Source organism: Arvicanthis niloticus, chromosome 17 (assembly GCF_011762505.2).
Source record: "Arvicanthis niloticus isolate mArvNil1 chromosome 17, mArvNil1.pat.X, whole genome shotgun sequence".
Taxonomy (NCBI): domain Eukaryota; kingdom Metazoa; phylum Chordata; class Mammalia; order Rodentia; family Muridae; genus Arvicanthis; species Arvicanthis niloticus.
This window is the reverse complement of record NC_047674.1, coordinates 54,293,961-54,306,959: the sequence shown is the minus strand read 5'-3', so window position 1 is coordinate 54,306,959 and position 12,999 is coordinate 54,293,961. Positions and strand designations below refer to the sequence as shown.

The 12,999-nt window shown below is 42.4% G+C and overlaps 1 protein-coding gene across 2 annotated transcripts in view; it reads left to right on the top strand.

Annotated features, from left to right (window-relative positions):
* The window catches only part of Polh (DNA polymerase eta), a 32,147-nt gene extending 21,080 nt beyond the window's left edge, over positions 1-11,067 (top strand). Inside the window, exons 9-12 of one of the 2 annotated variants that reach the window (XR_013104704.1) lie at positions 637-702; positions 6,395-6,564; positions 7,648-7,827; positions 9,426-11,067. Coding sequence is in view for 1 of the 2 variants with exons in the window: in XM_034522031.1 (XP_034377922.1) it covers positions 637-702; positions 6,395-6,564; positions 9,426-10,275 (1,086 nt within the window). In the remaining variant the exon portion in view is untranslated. The remainder of the gene's footprint in view (positions 1-636; positions 703-6,394; positions 6,565-7,647; positions 7,828-9,425) is intronic. The other variant, XM_034522031.1, reaches the window with a different exon arrangement.
* The last annotated feature ends 1,932 nt before the right edge of the window (positions 11,068-12,999 follow it).

The window sequence follows — 12,999 nt, the reverse complement described above, 5'->3', positions numbered from 1 at the left end:
GATACAAACAGTCAAGAAACAAACAAGGCAATAGACAAAGTTCTGTGATCACTCTCATGATTGATGTTTCTAAGGGCTCATCCAGATGACAAAAATATCTGAGCCTCCTTCCCTGTCCTATCCCACAGTCATATTGATGTCTGAGGCCTACTTCTTTGTTTTAGCCTAAGATTTAGATTCCTAACTGAAATTACTTCTGTTTTAGCCTAAAATTAGATTCCTGCCTGAACTTGCTTCCTTGTCATGGCCCAATGTCAGATTCCCTGCCTAAAGCCTCCGTGTCCTTGGTCAATGTCAGATTCTTGCCAAGCAGCCCCCAAAGCTCTCCATAAATAATTTAAAACATTTTTTTTCTTGTTGTTTTCTTGTTGGGTTTTTTTTGCAGTGTAGCCCAGCCTTGAACTCATGATTCTTCTGCCTCAGTCTCTTGAGTCTGGGATTACAGGCATGTACACTCTGCCTGACTGAAACTCTTCAGCTAGAAGACGAGCACAGTGCTGGGAGCTCCATGGTCTAGTTATATAGGTACAGGGATGCGTCAGTTGACCAATCCACTGCCCAGTTCATAGGAAGTCTATGTAAATGAAAAATTTATTTTAAAAATACTTGAAAGGTTTTGGCTTTTTTTTCTTATAGGTACAGTGGTGGCTTTTGCAGTTAGCCCTGGAACTTGAGGAGAGGCTAACCAAAGACCGAAATGATGTAAGATTTATTTTATTTTATTTAATATTTTATTTACATCTAAGATGCCATCCCCTTTCCCCATTTCCCCTCCCTAGAAAACCCCTGTCCCATACCCCCCTCTTTCCTTTTTGCTTTTATACAATTTTTTTTAATGTTAATCAAAGGATTTATAAGTTTGGTAATGCTCAATCGGAAGCGTAACCCAATACCCAACCTAGATATAAAAACTATCTTTGACTGGTAGAGACCTGTGAACATCTGCCTCCATGCCCCCTCTCTCTTTCTCTCTCTCATCACCTAGCTTCTCCTCTCCTTCATCTTCTCTCCTTACTCCATCTCTTCCTCTCAGTACTCCTTCCCACTTAGCTCCTCCTACATATCACTCTTCCTGTTAAAGTAAAACTTTTCTCTCAAAATACAGTTAGAGCATACTTATTCCTAATTGTACCAGTGAGGTACAAGATAGTCCTAATACCCAGTCCATCATTCTGTTGACTAACCAGAACCTCTGTCATGATGTAAGATTTTTTTTCTCTCTATTATTAATCTTTGAGATTTAAAATGGTACCTGCTCCTTACCCTGTGGAGAAGAAACATAGAGAAAATAGAATCATCTTAGGGAAGTTTATGAAAGTTTATTTGGCCAGATGCTTTTAATCCCAGCACTAGGGAGGCAGAGGCAGATAGATGCCAGCCTAGTCTATATGGTACGTTGCAGGAATCCAGGACTGCAGAGACTGTTTCAAAAAGAAAGAAAAAAAAAGTTTGTTAAAATAGGAGCCCAGGCTTAGCCTTGAACTTGCCGATCCTACCTTCAGGTTGCCAGTTTCTAGGATTATAGGCCTGACTTACCAAGCTTGGCTGAATATTCTTTTATCTTCTTTTAACACAGGTCCATTAAAGAGTGTGCTGGGCCTGAGCATTCAGCTTAGTTGGCAGAGTGCTTACTCAGCCTGCTTAAAGTAAGCTGGTTCCTAGCATCTAACAAATGCCAGAGGCTAGTCAGCCTTCACAAAATAAAAAAAAAAAAAAAAATCAGTCACTGCAGTCTTTGGAGCCTCGCTTTATAAACAGAAGAACTCCTCTAATCCTGCTCCTCTCCTTACCATCTGCCTTTACTGCTTTGTATTTTCTTATCTAAATTCTCCTGCAACACGAAAAGGATTAGTGGATTTCATCAGAGTAAATCTCCATTGAGCTGTAAGTCACTGCATTTAAACATAGTGGAAGGTTGGTTATTTCTAACTTAGTTTGTGTGATGGATATGTTGGGTACACATGTGGCAGCCGGAGGCCTCCCTTTGTTGGGTCTGTTCTGTCCTACCTTATATAGATTCCAGGGATAGAATGCAGATAGTCAGGCTTGCACTGCCAAGCACTTTGCCTTCTGGGCCATCTTGCAGGCCCCATAGTAGAAAGTTTTGAGTTTTATTTATTTCATGTTGTCTGTGTGTGTGACATATGTGAGGGTGCCTTGGAGGCCAGAAGACGGCATTGGATCCCCTCGGGCTGGACTTAGAGATTGGAACCAAACTCAGGTCCCCTGCGAGAGCAGCTAGCCTTCTTAACTGTGAGCTATCTTGCTAGACCCCATAGTGGAAGCTTTAAAGACAAAGTATTAATCAAACATTAGATATCTGATTGTTTCTTCTCCAAGTAACTTTGTTTTGTTTTGTTTTGAGATAAGGTCTCTATGTACCTTTGGCTGGCCTACAACTCACAGTGATCCACCTGCCTCCACCTCTCAAGTGCTAGGCATCTGGAACTCTTCTATCTCTTCCTCCCAACCACTGGGATGGGTAGTATGCTCTACCCCTTGCCCTAGATTAGATATATAATACACTGATATAAAGTACATCCATCTAAAGTATACAGTTCAGTGGTTTTCGTATGTTCTAGAGTTATATAACTATAATCAGCTTTATTTTTGTTTGTTTAGGGTTTTTTGTTGTTGTTGTTGTTTCCCTCCACCACCACCCCCTCACCCCCCCACCCCCCCCCCCGAGAAAGGATTTTGTATGTAGCCTTGGCTATGCTGAAACTCACCCTGTAGACCAGGCCGGCAAGCCTCTGCTTCCTGTATGCTAGGACTAATGGTGTTCACCACCATTACCCAGCTGTTTGTTTGTTTGTTTGTTTTTTAATTTAATTTTTGAGACAGGCTCTCACTGAATTCCTGGATAAAAGTTATTATATAGACCAGGCTAGCCTTGAACTGACAGACATCTGTCTGCATCTGCTTCTTGAGTGCTAGGACTACAAGTATATGACACCACACCCAGCTTTACAGTTAGCCTTAGAATATGTTCATTTACTCCCCAAAGAAATCCTATACCCACTAGCATCCTCCCTTCTCTCCCAACTTGTCCTCTGTAGTCCCCAGCATTTATTTAATATGATGGTGCACACTTTTCATCCCATGTTATATGAGCTGCTGAGGCAGAATGACTTAACTGCCTCAAAACAAATGTCTCTGGACGTTTCCTGTGACTGAAGCCATGCAGTGTGTAGCTTTTTCACTGAGCTCTCCATATTACAGCACTTCTTTGTGGGCAGATAAGAGTTATTATTAGTAAATGAGCATTTGGGTGATTTCTACTCTGCGCCATTATCAGTTATGGTGACATTCCATGTTTTCATGCTAGGAGCACAATTACTGGGTCACATGTAATTATGCTTTTAACATTTGAAAAGTTTGGCAGACTGCTTTCTGTAGTGGTTTATCATTTTATAACCCTGCTTTCAGTGTGACGGAGAGAGACAGACAGACACAGATGGTTAAGTTAAATATTATTAATAGATCCCAGCATGGGTGATACCCACCTCAATGGTTTATATTCCTGAACGAAAGACACACACATAGCTTTTATATTTTAATATGCCTTAATCAGCACACTAGCTGGGTGACTGACTACCTAGCCTCCAATGTTTCTAGAATCATTGCTGATTGATCATTTCTAGAATCTCCTGCTGATAATTCTGAGTTACTACTTACTAATTCTATGTTCCATCTTGGCTGCTCCAGATCCTGTTGGGCAGCCCTCTGCACCGTGCTCTCCTAACTCCTTCACATGGTGACTATACCTCTCTGTCCTGCACTCTTGTCAGGCATGGCGTTTCCCCATGCCTCCACATTCTCCAGACATGGTGGATCTTTCTTCCTCCTTGTCCTCCTGGTCCCAAGCCCAGGAATCCTAAAATCCATCCTCGGTCTGTCCTGCCCAGCTATTGGCTGTTGGCATCTTTATTTACCAATCAGAACAAACTGGGGGCAGGTTCCCAGAGACTCTGCAGACCTCCTTGTACAGTTTTTTGGGGAACATGATTAGCATTCATAATACAAGCAGCAGACATCTGAGTGCAGGTGTCTGCAGAGGTGAAAAGAGCTGAGTCACAGGGAGATGGAAGCCACTTGAGGTGGGTGCTGAGAACTGAACTCTGTCTCTACAAGATTTATATGCAGTCGCCTACTGAGTCAGCTCTTGCGCTGATCCTGAGTTTTGTTTGCCCCTTTGTTTCCCTTTTTAATAAAGCACAAACATTCCCCTGTTTGGGGCATGCTGATCTTCTCTTGTTCCAGTTTTATTCTCTATTGTATTTAACACTTGATTTTTTGATAACTAGACATATCACCATGTGGTTCATTGATCATTTGTACATCTTCCCTAGAGAACTGTTACTTTTTGCCCTTATACTATAGTTCTATGGGCAGCTGAGACAGGAGGCTCACTGAGGCTGCTAGTTGGGTAAGGAAATGGGGGAAGCTGCAGTCTAGTGAGAGGGACCTGCTGACAGTGCTAGAGGAGGATGCTCATGTCCTCTTCTGGATGCCACATGAGTACATACATGTGCACATACACTCGCACACACACACCACATCCCAGACAAAACTATACACACACACCACATCCCAGACAAAACTATACACACACACACACACCACATCCCAGACAAAACTATGCACACACACCACATCCCAGACAAAACTATACACACACACCACATCCCAGACAAAACTATGCACACACACCACATCCCAGACAAAACTATACACACACACCACATCCCAGACAAAACTATACACACACACCACATCCCAGACAAAACTATACACACACACACCACATCCCAGACAAAACTATATACACACACACACCATATCCCAGACAAAACTATACACACACACACACCACATCCCAGACAAAACTATACACACACACACACACACCACATCCCAGACAAAACTATACACACACAACCTTTAAAAAATAAGATAACGAGGTTCTAAACTTTAGCTTTCTCTCGCATCTCTAGGCATAGCCGACACCCTGTTGTAATAACAGAGCTTTCTCAACCAAAACTCCTTTGTAACTTGTATTCTCTCAAGATGCAAACCTTGGGGCTGGAAAGATGATTTACAGAATTGGCTCTAAAGAATGGAGTTTTTCTAAATACTCAGTGGTTAAGAGCACTGGTTGCCTTTCTAGAGGACCCAGATTCAATTCCCAGCACCCACATGGCAGCTCACTCCTATCTATAACTCCAGTTCCAGGACTTCTGACATCTTCACACAGACATACATGCAAGACACTAATGAACAAAAAAAACATAAAATAAAAAATGAATTAAGATGCAAACCTCTACAAATGAATCTTATAACCACCCCCAACCTCGGTTGTGCTCCTAACTCTTACTAGCATCCTTGACTTTTAAAAGGAGTCTGTCTTAGGGTTTCCATTGCTGTGAAGAGACACTATGACCAAGGCAACTCTTATAAATGAAAACATTTAATCAGGGCTGGCTTACAGGTTCAGAAGTTCAATCCATTATCAAAGCAGGAAGCATAGCTGTATCCAGGCAGGCATGGCACTGGAGACGGAGCTGAGAGTTCTTCATCTTGATCCGAAGGGAACCAGGGGAAGACTGTCTCTTCTAAGCAGCTAGGAGGAGGGTCTCAAAGCCCACCTCCACAATGACACACTTCCTCCAACAAGGCCACACCTCCTACTAGTGCCCCTCCCTGGGTCAAGCATATACAAACCAGCACAGAGCCTTACCTAGACTTTGCACTGGATATACTCTGCCTAATGATCTTTATTTCTGTTTACTGAGTGTGGCATTCAAATGCTTCTCCTTGACTGGAGTCAGTGTTTGCTGTCTCTAGAGGTAATCTACATTGTTGTCTACAGATGGCTGTGAAAAAGTACTACCACAAAAGTCTGCTGTTTTAAGAACTGTTAATTGTTTGTTTTTCAAGACAGGGTTTCTCTGTGTAGCCCTGGCTGTCCTGGAACTCACTCTGTAGACCAGGCTGGCTCAAACTCAAAAATCTGCCTGCACCACCACTGCCCAGCAGGACTGTTAATTCTTAACATCCTAGATTTCAGACGTTTCCTGACTTGTTTTTCAGTATCATGGTTATTTGTCATGAAAACCATTCAAGAAAGTCTCAAATATATTTATGCTGTCCTATCCCCATTACCTGTCAAAATACTCTTTTAAGTGTTTGTCTCTTAAATAGTAAGCAAGTGGCTCATGGATCTCAGGCTCGCCTCAAACTCAGTCATCTATAATTGATGACTTTGAACTTCAGATTCTTCTCCCTCATGTATCACCATGCCTGGCTTTTTAATTTGAGTTTCCAAATCATTCTGTTACCCTGAACTTGCTCATAGTAACTACTTCTGGCCTCAATCCTCCTCTCTCCACAGAATGACAGAGTGGCCACTCAGTTGGTCGTCAGTATTCGTGTTCAAGGGGACAAGCGTCTCAGTAGCCTGCGTCGGTGCTGTGCCCTCACTCGCTATGACGCTCACAAGATGAGCCAGGATGCATTTGCTGCCATCAGGAACTGTAATACATCTGGAATCCAGACTGAGTGGTGAGACTTTTTTTCAGTTTATCTTAAAAAGAGGGGCCAGGGGTGGCACTAGGCAGTGGTGGCCCAATCTTGGAGGCAGAGGTAGACAGATCTCTGTGAGTTTAAGGCTAGCCTGGTCTACAAAGCTAAAGCTACACAGAGAAACCCTGTCTCAAAAAAACAAAACCACAACCAGAAAACCCAAAAGTTTATTTTGTAACTTATCTGTAAAGTCAGTGAGCTTCTGAACTTTCATCTGGTGTAATTTCTTTGTGACTCTGACTAGTAACACCTATTAGATGAGAGTCATCAAGATCTAAGGAAGACGGGAAAAATGAGGAGCTTTAGCCAAGTAGAGGCAGGCACACCTCTGAGTTGGAGTCCAGCCTGGTCTATAAAGTGAGTTCCAAGGCAGGCAGGTATGCACAGAAAAAGTGTGTGTGTGTGTGTGTGTGTGTGTGTTTGTGTGTGTAGGTGGGGAGGGGGTCATCAGTTGCAGGGTTTTTTGTTTTGTTTTGCTTTGTTTTTCCCTACATTTGGTGCATTCTGGTACCCACAGGTATATTAGTAGTGAGAAGACATGAACCAGCACCATTCTTGCCTGTACCAGCTTACTGTATGCAGGGACATGACTGTCTGCACCTGGGGACAAATACACTTAGGAACTTCTTAATTGTATCTTAAAAACATTTTTCATGATTTTTATTCAGAAATTTTTCCTATAGTCTAGGCTGTGTGTACCCAACCCAGTGTCCTATGCTTAGTAGATGTTTAGTATGTGTTTATATTTTATCTAAGTAGGTACTAAAATAGCCTCAATCTTTGCTGACTGACTGTGTTGAATGTCTGTTTCAGACAAGGTCTTTCTGTGAAGCCCCCTCCTGGCCACTCTGGGAGCTGGATTGGAAGCCATGCTCTCTCGTGGCTGCACAGGGCTGCAGTCTACTGCTGAGCTCTGCCCCAGCTCTTCTTTATGATACAGGTCTATATACATTTCATCTGTTGGGCAGGAAGCATCACCAAGGCATGGTGAAATCATGTTTATTTTTCTGTCCTGACATTATCATCGTAGATGTTTTTAAGATAGGGACTTCTGTGTTCTAGGCAGTGTACCTAGAGATGTCTCTGCACTTCTGGTCCTTCTGCCTACATCTCCCAAGAAGAGCTGAGATCACAGGCCCATACCATCACAAACCATGCCTGGCTTGTGAGGCACCCAGGTCCTCATGCACAGGAGGCAAGCGCTCTCCCTCTACTGAGATACAGCCTCAGCCCTGAGCCAAGGTCCTGAGTTCTATCCCCAGTTCCTCACCCCATCCTGCCCTGCCCCAGGAAAAGCACGGTGTGTTCAAGCCAGTCTTGATGGATCAGAATTCAAGGTCATCCTTGGCTACAGAGCAGGAACTTGTTTCAGAAAACCAAAGAAGGATATTCTAAATTCATTATGACAGAAATATAAACTTGTCATTGAAGATTACAAAAAAGTTCAGTTCACCTAAAGTACTGCTTATCTAAAATATATTGACGTGTACAAAACTGGAACATTTACTTTCTGGTATAATTGCTTGTCCCACAAATACTAAAGTTTCACAGACCCAAATGATAACTGTGGTACTGTGTTTATATGAATCCTTATTTGAAAACCATTACAGGACCACTAACATTGTCTGTTTATGATGTGGTTCCAAAGTATAAATCCTGAGGGCAGTGCCAACATTTTCTTTTGCTGTTTGAGACAGCATGTTGCTATGGAACTTAGGCTGGCCTTGAACTCATTCTGTCTTGGCTCTGGTACTGGATTTCAGGCATGTGTTACCATATTCAACTCACAGTAACTAAAAATAGCATTTGCTCTCATCTGATTGAAGATTTAACCTGTATGTAAAAGCATGTTTTATATTCTGAAACTCAGTTCATATGGAGATACATAATGAACTTTTTTTTGGGAGGGAGTAGGGGGTATTTTTTTTTTTTTAAGTTTTTAGTTTTGTTTTGTTTTTAAGACAGGGTTTCTGTGTAGCTACCACTGCCTGGCTTTAAAATGTTTCTGAGACTGAGATTTGAAACCAAAATCTTGACAGGAAATTTTATCTTGAAAAAAATCTATAATTATGGGTTAATATTGGAATTTTTTTCACTTATTTTGTGTATACATGTACTACATATGAAATCTCTGAGTTGGTCTTCAAACCAAATTCAGGCCATTTAGCTTGGTGGCAAGTACCCTTACCCAGTGGACCAGCTGGCTGGTAAGCTTTTTCATGTAGCTGGGAATGACCTTGAACATCTGCTCTATCTACTTCTCAAGTGTTGCCTTTAATAAAATTTGTGTTGCCCCAAGCTAGGTGTGATGGGGCACACCTTTAGTCCCAGAACTCATGAGACACAGACTGGTCTATATAGTTCCAGGCCCTCTAGAGTTACATAGTGAAACCTTGTCTCAGAAAACAAAAAAAACAAACGACCCAAAATTTGTTGCCACAACTTCTGGTAAATCATGGATTCTCTAAGTGGTCTAGCACTAGCAGTAAGAGAGTGTTCCACCGACCCCAAGCTAGGAACCTGCTAGAAACTCAAATTGTTATCCAAGTCTACTTTATATTAATATGATACACAGTAATGGCTGTGAAACACTATAATCATGAAAGGAAATTTAAGTGAGTTCCAGGACAGCCAGGACTACACAGAGAAACCCTGTCTTGAAAAAAACAAAAACAAACCAAAAAAAAAAAAAGAAGAAGAAAGGAAATTATTATAATTATTAATTATAATTCAATTATAATCATAATTATAATCATAATTATGATTATAATCTATGAGTTGGATCTGAGCTCTTAAAACAGTGACTTGGTGACTTGCTTGTTCTGTTCCTTTGTACACAGGTCCCCTCCTCTCACAATGCTCTTCCTCTGTGCCACCAAGTTCTCTGCAGCTGCCCCTCCAGCTCGCACGGATATCACTGTGTTCCTGAGTAGTGACTCAAGTTGTCAGCCAAAGGTGCCAATTGCCAGCTCTGAGACTAGGACCCAGGCACCTGGCCCAGCTGTGCCCACCTCTAAAGAGGCAGCCACGTCATCTGTAAAGTCTTTTTTTCAAAAGGCTGCCAAAAAGCAGAGAATGAAAGAGACTTCCTTTGGGCCTCTTAACATGGCCACGGAGAAGTCATCATCCAAGCCCTCACTTGTGTTGCAAACCAGCCGACCCACAGGAACTAACTCTTTCTTTAAGCAGAAGAGTCTACTGCTACAGCGCACACAGGTTAGTAATTCTGCAGCTCCTTACCCTCCACAGGTCAATTCTGAAGCGCAACCAAGCTGTCTGCCAACAGACTGTGTAGACAGTGGTCCTGCTGATGGGAGAGTGCTGAAGCCAGTATCCTCTAAAGCAATCTCTACAGAAATGAATGTGGCTGAGAACAGTCCAAACATGCTTGATTCTTCAGCTTACAACTCTCAGGAGGCGGCCCAGAGGGCACCTGATGACCAAGTGCTCTGTGAGCAGTGTGACTCCCTGGTTCCAGTATGGGACATGCCAGAACACACGGACTACCATTTTGCATTGGAGTTGCAGAAGTCTTTTTTGCAGCCTTGCACTTCAAAACCCCAGGCTGTTCCTGCCATGTCTCCTCGGGGCAAAAGAAATCCAAAGAGTCCTTTGGCTTCCAGTAATAAACGCTTTAGGCCACACGGCATGCAGACACTGGAATCATTTTTTAAGCCATTGACACATTAGTGCTGCCCTGGGGCTTGCAGGAGAGCTTTACTATTTTATTTCTAAGAGATGGAATCATTATTACTCAAGGGAATGTATGAAATTTTTAATACAAAATGAGTTGTTTTTTTTTTTTTTTTCTTTCAATGGGATTCTGATCCTGTTGCTGATCAAAATGTTTTTAATCTTTAGGGAGACAGAGTGTCATAAAAGGTATAAGGAACCTTAACAGACTCTTCCCTGTAAAACTGACTAAAGACTAAGCAGGATATATTTAGGAGTGTGACTCAAAAAATTGAAACAGAAAGGGGAGAAGATGGGGCTGGAGATATAGCCAACTTGTTTAGGACAGCATGTGCAAGGCCCCATGTTCACTTCCCGTTCTGGAAGGAAAGTAAGGACTATTGAGATGGGCAAGTGCAAACGGCTCAAGTAATGGATTTAGCAGTCTTCCTCAGCCATGCAGGCACTGGGATTAAATCTTTCAGCTTTTCTGATAAATTACATGATTTTGAATTATGTATGAATTTAATGGGTAGGAAAGAGGTACACACATCTTTTCCCTACACAAATACAAATCAACTTACTTATAAATTGGGTCTTTGAAAGATTTGAAATTCACTGTTTAGCAGGAAATTACCCTTTGACTTTAGTTTGTAGCTTCTCTGGCTAGACTTGTAGTTTCTTAAAGGCAAGAATTCTTGCAGTGCCTTACATGTAAATATGTTCTTAATGTTGGCTGAATGCATGTAGTAAATGATACCACAGAGACAATAAAAATAGACTCTTTGGGGTCGCCTTTTACTCCTCTAATATTCTGTTAATGTAAAAAAGACTTACCAGTGAGTTTTTTGACATTGGAGATGGGAAGGCTAGACTGTTGTCAAATCTGTGATCCTACTACTGCAGTTTCCTGTGTGCTGAGATGTAGGTGCATGCCGCCGTACCTATGGCACTGTCACGGTCTGGAGTCGGAACGTAATATGCTGTCAAGTGTTTGGTACACATTTGTAATCCCAACAGTTTAGAGGGTCAAGAAAGGGTAATCAGTCTGGAGTTAAAAACATCCTTGGTGAGACACCCTGGGCTACATGAAAGACATAGACTAGGATGTAGCCCAGTGGTAGAATACTTGCCTAGCATGACTTTTCTCTAGTAACAGCCAGATGTGAGCATGGTAATCCTAGAATTCTGGAGATGGTGGCAGGCGGATCTGGATTAAATTCCAGGCCAGCGTGGGTAATACAATGAGACCTTGCCTCCAAAGAGAGAAGCACTGTGGCAGAAACTCAGGTGTCTTAGACACCTTAGAGTAAGTTGGAGGAGTAGGTGGGAGGTGGCTAGTGGACCAGTGGAGGACAGAGTTAGCAATGTACCTCGTTTACTGGGCAGAGCTGCCCTACTGTACAGTCTATGGGAGTAGTGCTACAAACAGTGCTGGTAAAAGTAGCATCGTGCTACGAGGTGACCTTGCTTTCCTCAATGCTCATAGCTCCTAATAAAAGTTTTACCCACAGGCTTCTTAATAATTAAACCAATAGTACTGTTTGTTCCTTGGGGCCGGGGTTTCTCTGTGTCCTCACTGTCCTGGAACTTGCTTTGTAGACCAGACTGGCCTTGAGTTCACAGAGATCTGCCTGCCTCTGCTTCAAGTGATGGGATTCAAATTGTACCTTTAATAAAAACTAATTTTTTAAACCATCTCAGATATGGTGGCACATACCTGTAATCCTAACTGAAGGAGAAGGCTGAGGTGGGAGGACCACTGAATTTAAGGCTACACGGCCAAAAGCCTGTGTAAAAGTACTAGAAATAGGGCTGGGGGCGATAGCTCAGTTGGTACCTAAAATTCAGAGAGGCCCAGATTTGGCCTTAGTATGTATGGTATAAAAGCAGACATGAGCCGTGCCTGCAGTCCCAGCATGAGTGCCAAGGGGCCTGAGCTAAAGGTCATCCTCAATTACAGAGTCAGATGGAGTCCAGCCTGGGCTACAGACTCTCATCTTAAAAAAGGCTCCGGAGGCTGAAGGCTACATAGACTTTGGACCACATGTATTATTTGTTTTGCCAGGATTAGTACTCAAAACAAACAGAGTCCCTCCTTCTGCAATAGACATTAGCCTTAGACCCTATTTAATATGGGATGGTCAGAAAGCCTGGGAACAGAGCTCAGTTTGGCGTCTGGCTAGCATCACAATGTCCTGGACTCCAAACTGTACGATAGTCTGAACACAGAAATAGCAAGGACTGGGGGTTAGCTAAAGTGGCCCTCGATACCTCAAGAATCTAGGCTATAAATGAAAAATGTGAGGACTACATGACCATCCACCTCTGGTACTGAGGAGAGGGTTCTGCTCACTGTTACCACTGACAGGCACGCAATGTGGTAAGTACCACAGAGCTAGCTGAGCTGAAAAGGCCTTTTCACCTTATACTCTGCTCACTCAAAGAATGATATAAAACAAAGCAGAACACATACAACACAGATCCTATGGGAGAGAAGACAAGAATCGGCACACACACACACAACAATGATCCTGTGGGGGAGAGGACAAAAACAGCCAATGAGATAACAGATGACTTCTTTCCCAAATATTCAGAGTTCAATGGAAGGGTGTTACTTGCTTCTAATCCTGACAATCTAGCCCTGGAGGTTGAACCTGTGTCTTAAGCATAAGCACAGAGTGTCCAATAAAACATTTTTATTCTGTACAATATATATGTGTATTTAAATATATATATATA